This window comes from Scophthalmus maximus, chromosome 22 (assembly GCF_022379125.1).
Source record: "Scophthalmus maximus strain ysfricsl-2021 chromosome 22, ASM2237912v1, whole genome shotgun sequence".
Taxonomy (NCBI): Eukaryota; Metazoa; Chordata; class Actinopteri; order Pleuronectiformes; family Scophthalmidae; genus Scophthalmus; species Scophthalmus maximus.
The window spans coordinates 5,509,876-5,525,717 of NC_061536.1; the positions used below are offsets into that span (position 1 = coordinate 5,509,876).

General features: G+C 43.1%; 2 protein-coding genes across 3 annotated transcripts in view; both read right to left on the minus strand.

Moving 5' to 3' along the window:
• Positions 1–1,756: 1,756 nt before the first annotated feature.
• Positions 1,757–9,308, minus strand: LOC118292481 (paired box protein Pax-6-like). 2 transcript variants are annotated; one of them, XM_035621473.2, is made up of 9 exons: positions 9,153–9,308; positions 7,272–8,020; positions 6,556–6,715; positions 6,357–6,463; positions 6,072–6,208; positions 5,824–5,969; positions 4,807–5,068; positions 3,261–3,577; positions 1,757–2,541 (listed from the first exon to the last, which is right to left on the minus strand). In XM_035621473.2, the coding sequence occupies exons 1-9, from the start codon at positions 9,184–9,186 to the stop codon at positions 2,093–2,095; spliced, it is 2,361 nt and encodes a 786-aa protein (XP_035477366.2). In that variant the 5' UTR covers positions 9,187–9,308; the 3' UTR covers positions 1,757–2,092. The 2 variants fall into 2 exon arrangements, with proteins under 2 accessions (XP_035477366.2, XP_035477367.2); XM_035621474.2 differs by lacking the exon at positions 9,153–9,308 and adding an exon at positions 8,978–9,127 and having other exon boundaries at positions 1,758–2,541.
• A 2,936-nt stretch (positions 9,309–12,244) lies between these two features.
• The window catches only part of sdc3 (syndecan 3), a 35,150-nt gene continuing 31,552 nt past the window's right edge, over positions 12,245–15,842 (minus strand). Inside the window, exon 5 of the mRNA XM_035620884.2 lies at positions 12,245–15,479. Within this exon, the coding sequence (XP_035476777.1) occupies positions 15,313–15,479 (167 nt within the window). The 3' untranslated portion in view covers positions 12,245–15,312. The remainder of the gene's footprint in view (positions 15,480–15,842) is intronic.

Here is a 15,842-nt window from a genome sequence, read left to right on the forward strand (position 1 = left end):
CAGAGTCAAGACTCGACTGGGCTGACTTTGAATAGTGCTCCCGCACTTCAGTCCTGAAATGAATGCGTTGTGTGTATGTTCTCTATGCAAGAGGGTTTGCTGCACTGCAAATGAAATATTTGTGTGTATGTGTGTGTGTGTGTGTGTGTGAGAAAGGAGCAGTTTTACCAATTAGACCTTTGTGTCAAACCTTAAAAAGAGCTGTTACGGTCTTTGTTTGAGGGTTCATGTTGGGTAGGTGTAGGGAGAGGGTGGGGGTTTGCATGTAGGTGTGACGGTTAAGGCTACAGCCTTATTTCAGAGTGTCCTCGCAAAGATAGAAGTACAAGTGTGTGTATGTGTGTTTATGCTGCACTCCTCCTGCCAACAGTAACAGCTCAGTAGCCAGTGAGCAGGAAGAGAGAGGTTCATTAAAAACCCAAATACAGCGGTTACATAACCAACAGTTCTGTTCATCCCAGAACCCCCATGCTACAAACACACTCCTCCTTCATCCCCTTTTTCTTCTCCCTCCCACGCCTGCTGGCAGAGCCCACCCATCATCCTCTTCTCCTCCCATAGCAACAGCTCATCTCAGCTCTCCTCCCTCGTCCCCAGACCAACACACACTGCCTCACTCCTCTGTCTCCATCCTCCTTCATCTGCTCCCCGGGTCCCTGCCACCTCCTCCTCGGTTTCATCAAACACTTCCTTCTCTTACTCCCACGTCATCAAAACTTCACCTCAAACTTTACTTTTATCTACAGCAGGACTATGAACCAGGAATATTAACTAGAGTTAAAACAAGAAACTCTTTTTTTGCTTTACTTTGACTACTTAGAGGAAAAATGACACACAAGGTCCCAAATGTCTGTTCTAGTCTCAGGAAAATGCCTTCAGCTCTTTCAGAGACGGAGTTTCATACAGGGATTAGGTTGCCACTAACCCCTACAGCTGACTTGCATACTAATACAATCCTCAGCAAGTGCAGTAAATGGGTAAGCACAGCAGATGGCAACACAGATTAAGGATTTGGGCTGAACTGGAGATTATCTGGGATTCCTCTACCCAAGAAACAACTGTCCTTATTCACCTCCATCGGTTTAGAGACTGTCACACAGCTCCTACCACCACCCTCACCACCACCAACACCACAGGGGGACGTCTGAGAAAGAACACCGTCAAATGCTTTCCAGTATGGAGCCACCTCACACTGAAGAACAGTGCCCTCGTGAGGTCTAAAGACACATCTGAAAGGAGTCAGTCAGAGCATCACAACGCCAAGGCTGTGGACCGATACTAGGCCTTCGAACTTTTTCAACAGTTCCATGAGCTGACCATTATACAAAGCAAAGCTGAATTACAATGATATAACTTTGGAAGTTGTTATGGTTTATATTTGAATTTGGTCTTCACAAAGTACTGTACCCATAAGTCTATATATGTAATAATTACCCAGAACTTGGAGCAGTCGGCCCATCGTGCCCAGCATTATATTGAAAATGATGGACTAATTTCTAACGACAGCAGATTATCATCGTCATCATCACCTTTTATCATCCATCAGGACCTGAAGCCTGACCCGACTGAAGTATATCTGTATTTGTTTGTATCTAGTTGTAAGTAACCACACTTTATTATAAACCAAATAGTTACTGTAAAACTCTTTACTTTAAATCTCCCTTTTAAAATACAACATATTTTTTTATCATGGAAAAACAGTTATATCTGTTGAAATAAAGTGTGGACTCTCTTTTCTGTCTGACTGTATCTCACTCGCTTTCTGACTTGATTTCAAGTTTTATTTGTGTTGGGAGGTGATCATGCCTCAATCAACGCACGCACGCACGCCACCCTCCCTAAGCATCATGGCAAAGAAATTAAAATAAAGAAATATAAAATCTTAACAGAACAAACAATATTTATTCCAGCCCAACTTATCGCAGCCCAAATGAGCCTGCTAACATTATACTTATATACATACATATATATATGTATATATATGATACTATATTCATATACAAGAGAGAAATTACAGATCACTCTCAAATACACAGGACGTATTTACACAGATATTTTAGACGCACACCCTCAGACGCATTCAACAATGGAGTCAAAAATGTATGGGTGAGAAGTCACAGTGGAAGTGGCTGTGAATCTCTTGGGGGCTTTCATATTCTATCTTGACACAAGGGGGCACTGGAGGGCTTTCTGGAGACGCAGGGCTGACCTGAGAAGGTAACAGGGATGAAACCTTGGTTGGTGTGCTCTCTGCTCTGTGATGTGAAGGTCGCAGAGTGGACACAGGTGGGAGGATGGTGGTGGTGCTGCTGGGGGTGGTGGTGGTTGTGTGTGACGAGCACTGGGAGTTTGTATGCGAGAGCCCGAGATCCCCATGGGGGTAGAATGAAGGGGGAGGCAGGTGGGTGGAGGAAGGTGGCTGGTGGTCTCTAGCAGCCCCCATGCTGGCAGGGTAAGTTGAAGGGCACTGAGTACGCTGGTGAATGGCTGGCTGGTTGTACATATTACCCCACGGGAATGACTGGTATGCTGCGATCCCACCTGCAGGGCAGCACGCACAGATCCAAACAGACGTGATCAGAGATCAATCAGCACAAAAGCAATGGTAGCTTATCCCCAAAACTTTCCCAATTATTCTGCTCCTATATTCACAACTTCACTCATGCTCTTCATATTCAGTTAACATTTTTGGTGGGGTTGAGAAGCAAAAGTCCAGGAAGTAAAGTAAGAATGAATGAATGAAATAATGAATGGAAAAGATGAAAATATCTGACTCTTTAATTTAAAAAAGTCAAAGCTTGTGTAAATAAAAATATAAGGAGTTAAGTCAACTACAATACCTAGGGAGCTAAAACATCCGGGGGAAAAAACCATGACATGACGGTGACATTTTGAGTTTGCTGATAATACAAGTCACTATTAGATTCTGGGTTGATTTGGGATGAATTGTGTTGTATTTTGTTGTCGTTTTGACTTTGATACATACTATGGCTAAAACTGATGATTAATTTCATTATCGATTAATTTGTCCATAAAATGTCATAAAATGTTGATTGTGTTTCCCAAACCCCAGGAAGATGTTTGGTTCTGGCCACAACAGAAGATTTCAGTTTAATGACATGAAACTAGAAAATATTCACATTTGAGAAAGGGAAATTACTTACTCGCTACATGTAAGCCCCTCAATTTGAGTGTTTTTGTGGCCCCATAAATAAATAAATAAATAAAATCAATTAACAAATCTCTTCGAAGTGACTCACCATGATGAGCAGTGGACTGCAGGAGGATTTGTCCAGCACCCTGGGACTGGAAGTAGGCATGGCCTCCAGTGGAGTAGGTCACCACCCCAGTGGAGTTTCCCCCGGGGCCAAAGGTCAGGTAGGAGGTAGGGTTGGAATCTGGAGGGTTGGGGGTGAGGTAGGGGGAGGGGGTGAGGTAGGCCATGCGAGGCAGAGATGCTTGAGGTTGGTGCTGGGGCTGGCTGGTGGGGAAGGAGGTCTGAAGCGGGTAGTTGACACTGTTGTTCTGCTGGCTGGATGTCAGGTAGTCAAACTTCTCCCCAAAGTCAAAAAGTGTACTGGGAACAACACAGAAGTCACACACACACACACACACACACACACACACACACACACACACACACACACACACACACACACACACACACATATATATATATAAAGTGTCACAACAGAGGTACCTACAGTACATGATCATAAACTCTAAAACTGCTATGAGTTCCATATATCTGATCCAATGCATCTGCCTTGCGAGGTGGAGCCAGGAGTTACCCGAGAAATAAGTGTTTGGGATCTTGTGATATTTACAACGATTATTTGTAAATCATTTACATCAGCTAGCTGTCAACACAACACTTTCTTAAAGGGTCAGTTCATCCAAATGTCAGCAAGAATAAGACTCTCAAGTCGCAGAAGCGGCTGTGTGAGGTGTTCTTTAGGCACAATGATGCTTAGAGCTAAATGATCATGTCAGCATGCAAACACGCTCACAATGTCAATGCTATTTTAATGATGTTCAACAGGAGCTATATTAACATCTTAGTTAGACTGCTGGGCAAGTAATTAGTGTTTCAGTTATTTGGTCATAAACCAGAGTATCAGACAGATCAAAATTCTGACCTGATGATGGCGCCATGTCACTAGCAAAGCTAAAAAGACATTTGCTCACTTACCTCAGCATATCTAGTCATGCAGGCAGTTTTGTATGACTAGTTTCACAGATCATTTTTCAGAGGTTTACGCCACCATACAAATACATTGGAGATTGATGTATTTTGTTCTCTAAATTTAAAGAATGACATTTCACATCAAAAACAGAGTTTTCAAGACAGGATGTCCCAATAATATTACACAAACACTCTCTTATTTTTGTAGTGAGTTCTTCCAATTAAAAGGTTATTTGATAATTTGGGTAAACCAAGCCTTTTAGTCTCTTAAAAGCAGGTCAGGGAAAATTTTTGACATTCCTTTTTTTAGTATTGGCTTGAATTGGGTTTTTTTTTTTGTGTTGTGATATGTGTTGTTGTAGTCACACAAGCAAATATAATTTTGCAAAAAAGAGCGATTACTGAGAAGTCTGTCAGCATGATCTCTGAAATATCTCAGAGGAGCAGCTGAAACTGACTCCCCACTACTGAATGCACTGCATGAGCCATCATTATATCAGTATTTCACAGGATCCCTGGTCGTGTCTGCAGTCTGTCCTCCTGTCATCTCTCGTACCCGTTGTCCCTGTTCAAATCATTATCTCGTATTCATGTCGCAGTGTGCTGTGAGCTGAGCTGACCTGATGTCAGTCTGCAGAGACTGGGTGTCACGATGGGCCAAGGTGGAGCCGCCCTCCAGAGCATCCAGAAACAGAGGTGGGGTTTGAGCTGGGGTGTTGAGGAGGGGTGAAGTGTGGTTGGAGGGGTTGTACGTCGTCGAGAAAAGGGGGAGACTGGCTCGTCGCAGCGGAGGGGGGCTGTGCATGGGACGGGGATGGTACTCAGTCAACCCTGTCTGAGATGAAAGCTGGTGCTGGCCCCCATCTCTCACTCTGGATCGACCTTGGAAATTGAACGCACAGATTAAACATTGAGATTAAAGAGAATGTAGTTTGGTTTCTAGGAAATTCTCAACATGCAGAAGGTCGTGTTGAAGGTCCACTGAGCACTGAGCTTGATTCATCTGAGCACAAATCATGTGTTTCCATGACATCCAAATAAAGATCTTTTCCAAGAAAGGAAATGCACCAAAGACTGAGGGGTTGGTCCTACTACAAACTATAACTTATGTAATTATGAAGCCACAAATTTCAAATTTCCTCCTGTGTGTATATTTTAGGGGCTTTGGTGCCCTGATTCAAGACTCTGAAGCATGTCCTGAGCGACCATTAAGACCAAGAGAAGCCTCCATTATAATTCTGTGAAGCAGGATTTTAAATCTCCAAAGTTATTTTTACACATAATACAAAATCTACCAGGAATGTGTCGCTCCATATCTTGTCATGACACAGCAATTAGCTAACACAACCTCACACTGCAGCAAACTGAGCTATGAGCAACGTTTTTGCTGGACAACCGTGTTTTTGTGCTGAAGCCCTCTGCGTCTGTGTTCCTGCTGTGCCAACACAGTAGCCTCATTAAAATGAGCGAGTGGGCGGCATTTTTTAGTCTAAACACAACCTCAGACTTTATAGACAAAAACAAGGTTCTTTACCACAGAATACACTGCCCTTTGTTAGCGTGTAACTTTTTTTTTGGTTTAAAGAGGTTCATCTGCATTAAAATGTACAAAATCCTCAGCCATGTAGAAGGTGTACCTGGGCTGGCCAGCAGGCTGTTGTAGGAGGAGGTTGCATTCTGGTTAGACAAGGTCCTGAAAGGAGGTGCCGTAGGGGCAAGCTGGGGCAGTTTGGTGGGAAAGTGACCAGGAAAGTGACCAGGAAAGTGACAGGAAGCCCCCTTACTGAAAAAGAATAAACATATCCAACAATATGTTGTGTATCAAAAAAGCTTGAATACAAGTATTATCATCAGATCATACCATATCTAAAATGAGTTTACTGACCTATTCGGCTCCAGTATGGGATTGATGTGGGGATGTGGGGGGCTGCTGCATCCAACTCTACTCTGTCTGTGTTCAACCTTTGCTGTGATGGAGCGTTCCACTTTCCTCCACTTAGCCCTGCGATTCTGAAACCAGACCTGGTGCACAGGATTAGAACAGCAGATCACACTGACAGAGAGAAAGTGACCTTGACGGAAAATGGAAGGTGACAGAGAGGTAAACACAGGATGGGTAGGGACATGGTCAATGCAAGTCAAGGTTTTCTAGTCTAGATGGCTGGCATACCATAATTCTCTGAGGTGTGACTCCAACTGAAGCTGCAATGACCTTCCTCTTCTCTGCGTCAGGATAGTGGTCCTCCTGGAACAGGGCCTCTAAATGCTCTAACTGATCTGCATGCATATGTGCAACACACACATACACATAAATACTCAATGTGTATGTTAAATAACGACACACCTGGACAAACGGACAATTGGGTTACCAGTGCTGTAGAGTGTTCGTGTTTTCTTCTTCGGTGCAGGGGGCAGCAGGCAGCTGTCCACAGTCTCTAAGCCCGCTAAAGGGAAACTGAGGGCCCGTCCTCTGCCCCTGGTGCTGTAGCGGATGGAGCGTCGGGTGGAGTAAACCTGGGTTATCTCCATCTGCCAAGAACCAGTCAAACATCAACATTGATTCTCTGTGCTTTCCTTTTAAAATAATTTTTTCACGTCATGTCTTTTTTTTTTTTAAAGCTAAAACCAATTCAGCTATACCCCATGAGGTGTAATGTGAACTGCACAGTATAATGTTTCAGCCCACGGGAAGGAATGAAAACATTTTGGAAGTAGAAGCTAGGTCACGTCATTACTGCCAAACATATTTATGCCCTCACAAATGTATTCTAGCCCTGCGAAAATCCAAACGTTTCCAAAAATAACCATCTACGTATGTATACAGGAAGGATTAAAAAAAAAATCATCAGAATGAAGTCAGGTACAACAAAAACTAATCTGAATGATATATAATGAATTTATATGTCTGCCAATGTAAACAAAAACTGGACATATGAAACTTTGTGAATGCTTGAGGCTATATTAGCCACTAGTAGCATAGCTAGGGTTTTGACAAGGTGGAAGAATGTGTGAAATAAAGATGATAACTGGTTCTGCTGCATGTATTTCATCCTTTTGTTGACACTCAATTCTATTCTCTTCTCACCTCAACAGGCTGTGGGCCCTGTTGGGGGAGACCGTGAGTCAGGAGGGGGCTACGAGGCCTTTTTGTCCCTTGGGGCTGAGGTGGTGCAGGTTGAATCGGGACTGGGGGTTGTGAAGAGTACAGGATGGGAATGGGAACTGGGGGACAATACATCCCTGTGCCCCCACAACCCAGGTAGATGGGGTCGGACAGGTCAGAGCTGTTCATCAGTCCAAATGGAGTCTCTGATAGAGTTGAGCTCTCCTCTGAGCTCATCGCTGACACATCCCGTGTGTGGTTCTTCTTTTTTTCCTCCAGCCTCTCACCAACATCTTTTACTCCTCTCCTGTTTCTCACTCGGTCACTCTGCTTCCTGCCTCTTCTCTTCCTACCCTTCTTTTGCTCCTCTTTCTCCTCTAAACGTTTTGTTTCTTTATTCGGTGGCTTCTCAGAAATTGTTTCCTTGTTGTTCTCAATCCCGTCGTCTTCCATCTGCACATCGTGTGCCTCCACCTCTTGCAGCCTCCTCCCTGCCTTCGTCTGCGTCTCCTCCTCCTCCTCTCCCTCTGCTGCCACAAGTTCCCTCTCAGACTTTTTCTTATCTTTCTCCTCCTCCCCCACCTTCTCATCTCGCTCTGGTTCCTCTCCTGCCTCTTCATCCTCCCTCTGATTATAAACTTCCTCCTCTCCTTCTCTCCTCCTCCTCATCCTCCCTTGATCATTCTTTGTTTCCAGATCCTCCAGTTCCTCACACAGAAGGCTCGGACAGTCTGGAACAGAGTGAAGTGAGAGCTTGTTTACTTTTGTGCAAGTTTTGTGCAAGTCTGGACTACTTTCACTGTGGTAACATGTTGTCATTTGTTTGACATCAGTATTTCATCCTTAGACCTCTCACTTTCCATCAATACCACCCCTGGCGAGATCTCGCCAGCTTTTGGAAACTTGTACCAGAATGCCACAGACAAATTTTTGAAGCCCTAACCCAAAGAGAGACTATCATAGGCTGATGCCAATAGTTCACGGCTCAACATTTAAAATTTTTAATTTTTGGAGCTAATGAAAAAAAAAACTCAGAAGAAGGGAGAAGGCAGCTCCTGAAATGCTCTTTAGTGATTCATTACTCTGCTGACTATTATCTTGATCGATTATATCATAAATCAAATTAATTATAATAAAGTGTTTCATTTTGTCTGTAAAAATCAACTTCCCAGAGGCAAAGGTCCAAAACATGCTCAGTTGACAACCAAAGAAATCCAGCAAAAAGTCCGATGGAATATGAGAATTCTTGGCAATTTAGCTTAAATATGAGTTATTATTATTATTATCATCGTCAACACGTGATCTATCAAATAAAACAGTTAACTAAGTCAGCTCTACTGAAAACCTGCATTCGTACATGTTATGTCTAAATTGAATTTTAAAAATCTTCAATCTCTTAAGGCCATATTTTCACATTATTTCATCATTCAATGTAAGATATGTTTTATTCCATTTTAAGTAATATAATCCATTTCATATTTCCTGAGTCACGTGGTGACCTGCAGGTCAGCTGATACACTTCCTCCTCGTGAGGAGCCTCGCTGTCTTAATTAATGTCCCAGCTGCCTCGTGCCACCGCACCTGACCGCTAATTAACTCGGGCCGGCTAGCTGCTGCTAACCCGGCTAACCCGGCTCCGTCTACAAGCGGCGGGTCGCGAATGTTAATAGCCGAGTTTTAATTCTTACGTTGTCTCCATGGAGCCGTGCAGCACGGGGGAGCTGCGCCTCACAGGAAAGATTGTGAAACTCCCAGAAAGTTTTAAAAGTCTTTAGTTTCGAAGCTAACGACATGTTAAAGAGGCCGGAAGTTAGAGCCCCCCCAAAAAAACGAACAATTAAATGGCAGCCTAAATGTCCTTACCAAACTCTTCCGCTAAATCACAGTCTTCATCCATATTAGTCAAAACCAATAAACGTTTACTAATAATCAATTAAACGCGCAAGGTCACGAGCCGAATTGCTCCCGGACCAGAGGCTAATGAGGCTGATTGAATGATTACTTCCCACGCGCAGGGGGAGACCGAGAATTATCGCGTGAAGGGTGAAAGTGAAGCAGCCAATCAGCGAGCAGGAAAGGTCCACCCAGAAACCTGATACAATCTGAGACAATGTAAATACAAACAATATTTATATACCTTGAGTTTAGATTAGATTGGAAAGATACATTGTTTGGATGCACTGACAGTGACACGACTCTGTTTTACCTTATTGATTATTTGTTTTCAAGCAAGAAATCAAAGTTGTTTTTTAAATGAATGTCAAAAAAATACATTTAATCTATAGCTGAATGTATCAACAACAAACTAAGTTTACAATGCTTGCCTTCAATTTAAATTCTTTTAACAACTTAATCCCCCTTGCAGGTCCATATACACAATTTAGGCCTGTGTGTTGAAAAGGCTGTTGAAACAATAATGTCGACAAGTACAATATTTATATGTAATATAGGCCAGTAAATATAGGCCAGTATTGACTATAGCATTATGACAACTATCTAAATGGGACCGGGCATCTAAAATGAACATATATGCATGCTATAATAAGAAACGATCATACTCCTGAAAATTATAAAAAATATAACTATAAAAAAATATATGTTACTACAGTCAAGGGAGGTCAGCAAATCTGATGGGGCATAATAACATGACGGCATCAATAAGTCCTTAAGTATAAATGCAAGCCTATAAACACCAGAAACCTGAAGCTAAGACTTTGTATATATTTATATATAGTTGACATTTTTTACCAGGGTTCTCCTTCAGCTTGTCTTTACTGCAATTGTTCCTGCGTTACCCACAAGATGGGGTACTAGCCGGACCCCAGACACCACCTCCTGTCTACACCGACTCAGGGCTAGAGGAGCTTTTATCCCCTACCCCCTCCCTAACAGAAGAAGGTTCATGCAACCCCTGCCTCATCCTCTGTGTAATGACATATTCCCGTATCAGCAGCCCACCACCCAAGGCCGGGAGAGCTTGTCTTCTCCGGATCCAGGGAAGGCCGTCTGCAGACCGACTGGTACTCCTCCACTTCAAGTGACCTTGGTTTCATTGGTTTGCTGCTGAGAATGTAAACCGAAGACCAATTTAGAATAATGCCCTTTCCCATATGCTCACAAATCCCCAAGGACAGTTTATCAAATTATTCCATAAGCACATTTTTACATGATGACTTAAGAATTATAACATCTCTGGTTGTTTCTCCCATGAGGGTTTACTGAGTTCAGCAAGTGTGAATGGGCTGTTAAGAGCCTGTGATCATACTTTTACATACACTGCAGCTCTGTCAGATATAGCATTGAGGCATACAGGGTAGCGTGTATAATGTCAGCGGGTTAGAAATGGTATTTAGGCCATGCTAATGCTGGTTTGCGATAACACCAGAGCGAGACTTCATGTCTGCATGTGAGTTCTTTTGAATGTATGACACTGAGATATATTTCTAATATGAGCTGTCGGTTTTACCCACTTGTTTAACCACTGACTGCTCACTGAGCCCTGAGTGAACCAACGGACTAAATCTGGGCCTCAAGTTGGAGCTGAATCCAGCACCGGGAGGGGAGTTGAGTCACAGAGAGGACGAAAAAAAATTACAAAAATAAACTGTATATGTTAACGCTAACCTCCCCCATTCAAATAGCTGTGGTGTTGGTTTGTCCAGGTTTGGAGATAAGAGTCTCTGAGATTTCATCCTCCTCCCCAGCAAAAAAAAAGAAGAGATGGAATTTCATTTGTAATGCTCGCAGCATTGAAATATTACATTTAAATAATTCAACAGTAGTCTGTCATTCCAGCAACAATGTCCTGGTTACTTTGGATAATACAAAGACCACAATGACTGGAGCTAGTTCTCTGGAGCTTTTTTCTTTTACCAAGAGAAGTTGTAATATCTGAATTAAACACATATCTTATAATTGTTGTGAGCCTCACAACTGTATTAAAGTAGAAGCACAAATGCCAGAGACAGATGTCTTAAAAGTGGACAAAGAAAATAAAGTCTCTGCATGGTTACATACCACTAGAAGCTATTGAAAAAATAGGTTTTGTCGAACTAATTATTTAAGTCAATGAATTCACATAGATCCATGTCGTGATTAACTGCAGCTTTAATTAAGGGCTGATGAGAAGTGCTGTTAATGAAAGCAACAGCACTTAATCAAATGGAATCAGGTGTAGTTATGTTGAAAACTACAATTTAAAGAATAAATTGCTCCGGCAGCTTTTACAAGTACAGGGGGTTGGAGCCTGTCCCAGCTGACATTCGGCAAGAGGTGGGGAAGACCTGGACAGGTCATCAGTCCATCACAGGACTGACACATGATCACACACTCACTCAAAATCAAACCTACACGAAATTCAGAGGTGCCAATTTCACCCACCAGAGCAATTCTTAATTAAAAAGTAAGAGTAAAACTGATTGTATGAAGAACTCAAACGTTTTTATGTATGGAAAAAAAAAGCCAGACTTTATAAATGAAGAAAGCTGTATTCCCGTGACCCCCAGAGGCTCGTAAATTCCCATGTTCACCGCACACTAATTGGTTTTGATCATTTGATTAATGGTACATTATGGGGAATATTACAGTACAATGTTAAATGAAGTGGGTTCAGCTTTGTTGCCTAGTATTCGAGTCCAGTTTTGTCAGTGTTATTTTAGTGAATATCGTGCTCGCATGATGCATGTTTTTTAATAGGATTGTGCTTACTAAAATTAAACAAACTAGAGTCACATTAAAAGATTGTGGACAAATAATGCTAATATTTGTAGTTTGCTGTCAGCATTGAACTTAATAGAAACTTGGAGTTGATAGAGGGCTGTAGTTAGGTGGCATTAACAGGGAGATAAGAAGAAATTTCCAGGTCATTGATCGGTCCAATGTGTTGACTGGACTCAGACAACATCTCAGTTTTTTCTACCAACCATTTTGCTAATTAAAAATGACGAGAGGACAAATTTACCCAATCAGGTTTTTTATTTGGAACAGAGTGGCAGATTAGTGACAGGGCGGTGGCGTGGAGGATCCGCCTCCTCTCGCTCACTCAGCCAATGACAGAAACTCAGCCTTAAAAAAATGCAAATGTATAAAAACAGGAATGGGAACAGCAAACATAGAGTAGTGTAGCCGGCATTAGGCTTCACACACACACACACACACACACACACACACACACACACACACACACACACACACACACACACACACACACACACACACACACACACACACACACACACACACACACACACACACACACACACACACACACACACACACACACACACACACACACACTCACACACACACACACACACACACACACACACACACACACTCACAAGGCGCTCGCACACAAACACACATTTTATTTGGCTACGCAGGCTTATATGGGTACAAACACACGTATACATTTTGACAGTAACTTTAGAAAAGACAGTACGTGTTGAGATCATTCCTGCCTGTGAGAGAGTGGCGTGTTGCCTGTCTGTCTGTCCTGTGGCAGAGAGACAGGCAGGCAGAGTCAGACAGACAGACGGTGAAAAGACACAGTCAGTGTGTGTGAAAGCCACTGTGAGGGACCAGTTGCCCCACATTCAGCAGTGAACAGACTGCACGCACGCGCACACACACACACACACACACACACACACACACACACACACACACACACACACACACACACACACACACACACACACACACACACACACACACACACACACACACACACACACACACACACACACACACACACACACACACACACACACACACACACACGTCGACAGGCTAGTCAGTGTACACAAGAGTCTGCTGTGAAATACCAAGGTGAAACACTCGGACGCACTCACGCACACGCTCACACACACATACAGGAGGTGGGTTTAGATGAGGTGTAGACACACATACTTCCATATTCTCACACTGGTGAGGGGGCAGGCAAAATACACACTTAGGAGTAGAAGAGGTGTGTTACCTGTCTGTGGAAGAGCGTGAGAACTGCTGGAGTAGGTAAACACACTCTCGACCACAGTACATTCCATCTTTAACTTGACCCTCTTTTTCTCTCAAACAAACACACACACACACACACACACAGACGAGAACACACACAGAGGCATCCACACACACCCAGACTAGTATAGATTTGACTCCCATGCATTTTTGTTCTACAGTACTGAGTATAATAGAAGCTACTAGCCCAGTCGCACTGGTGTGGTTACTGTTACAATCTCTTAGATAGAAGCACAGCCCTCCTCAAGATCCCCTTCCCAAACTCAATCCTAAACCCATTACCCAGTCCCCAAAGTGGTCCTGCAGGTTAAAGTTAACACCAGAAACACTAATTCTTTCATAACCAATCCTTTAATTAGGATTTAAGTCATGGTTTTGACTGAATTAGTGCATGTCGGAACAACTTTCTGCACAGATTCCCACTTCCTGATTTCAGTGAAGCCACTCATGCTTCCCAGTGGCCCCTCCCATCCCCAAACAGAGAGCCAATGGTGGAAGAAAAACAAAGTGAGGCATGCAAAGGGTTCGGGTGGCTGGGGGGGTCACATGACGTGATGGGGGGGTGGTGGTGGCGGTATCGGACGACATGATGATTGAACACATAGTTGTGCTTTTATTCCAAACAGACCAAACTCTAAACCAACCAGCAACTGATTGACAACTAATCAATAACATATTGAAACCACCCAATCTTGCTCGTATCAAAAGTGATGATGATCACGATGACGATGATGATGATGATAATGATGGGGTTGATATGTGTTTGAATGATATGATCTACAGTATATTTAAAGTGTGTGTGGTGTGTTTACATGCACAGAAAGTATATCTCTGCATGTGTGTGTGTCTGTGTGTGTGCGCGTTTGTGTGTGTGTGTGGTTGACGAGAGCACAGCTCATCAAAGTGATGACGAATGTGATGAATATAAACTCTTCATGGTCATGCAGATGGTTAGTGATGCCAGAAAGGATACAATATTTACATATAAACTTTTTTTAAACTGCTAAATACACATCCGCCTTTTGATGTATTATTATTATTATTATGGTATTATTGTTGTTCACCATCCAGCCCAAAACATTGATATATTATTGATTATTATTACTATCCATAACTATTCTTTGTACAGCTTAGAGGAACAGACGGGCCGCAGAGCACACCTCGATGCGACCAGCCGGTGTTTCCACAGTGGCTCCTCTGCGCTGTGGAACACGCCAAGGGTTGAGTGCCGTTTTCTGGTTGGCTGAGCACAGAGAGAGAGGTCAGGGCCACCTTCGAGCAGATTCAAGTGTGCGTGTGCGTGTGTGCATGTGTGTTTGTGTAAGCATGTGTTTATGTGGCTGTATGGATGTGCGTTATTGTGTCTGTAAGCAGACCAGAGGGATGGAAAGCACAAAAGAGACCTTTCCTCTCACCTTTGACCCTGGGCTCTGTGCGGCCAACCAGACGCTCGGTGTGTTACTTGGGGGGTGAGGGGCAGAATCGAGCACATCGCTCTTTTTTTTATTCTTTTGTGTCTCCCTCAGCTCGTTCCACCCCTCTCCTCTCCTCTTTCGTTTAAGCCTTTTCATTAGCTCCATAAAAACATAAGAGTGACTTTTTTTGTGCCGGAAAACACAGGTTAAGCGCTTGTGTTTTGCTTTGTTTTGTTTTTTTTACAAAATAATCATATCATTACATACAGAACAAGAGAATCTGTAGAATATTAATAACAACATTTACTTTAAAAACATCTCGTGTGTATGTGTTGTTTTCAGAATATATTTCGATTTTTTTTTTGTCCTCTTTTTCATTTTCATTGAAAAGAAAGTTCCAAGTCCACAGAGAGAAAGGCGCTCTTAAGTGTTTTGGAGACGAGAGGAGAGAGGGATGAGGAGAGCCAAACAGATGAGGGGGGGAGCAACAAAGAAGAGAAGGAGGAGAAGGATGGGGACTTGGAGTAGTATCTCTCTTCTCTCTCCATCTTTCTCTCTCCCTCAGTGTGCAGTGTCTCTCTGGTGTACAAGTGTTATGCGTAAAACTCTTCCTGCTTGTCTGGTTTCTGGTAGGTGACGGTGGCCTGTTTAGGTTCCTCCAGCGTGTAGCTGCCCTCGTCCTTCTTCTTCATCCTGTACACCAGCAGCATCACCAGGAAGGCAGCGAACAAGGCGCCGACCACACCTCCCACTATCACCGCTAGAGGAAGGCAGAAGGACATGGTAGATATCAGAGAACCTTCTCAGAACATTTCAGTTAAGATCGCACAAACACGGAAATATGCATAAACAAACACTAAAATACCATTAGCGCCACTGTTACATCTCGCAGCAGACTACATCACTACAAATGCGCAGCTTTAGAAACACTCTAGTTTGAAAGCAGAGCAGAGCTACCACAGCATCACTATCACCTAGCTGCTAAGTGAGGACTGATGAGCCTGAACGTGCCAACATACGTTCTGTGTTGCCAACAGCTTTGTGCTGAATTACCGCCCTGCAGTGCAACATAGTAGATTATCCTGATGGGGCTATGGGGCTGGTGTAACCTATCCACGGCAGC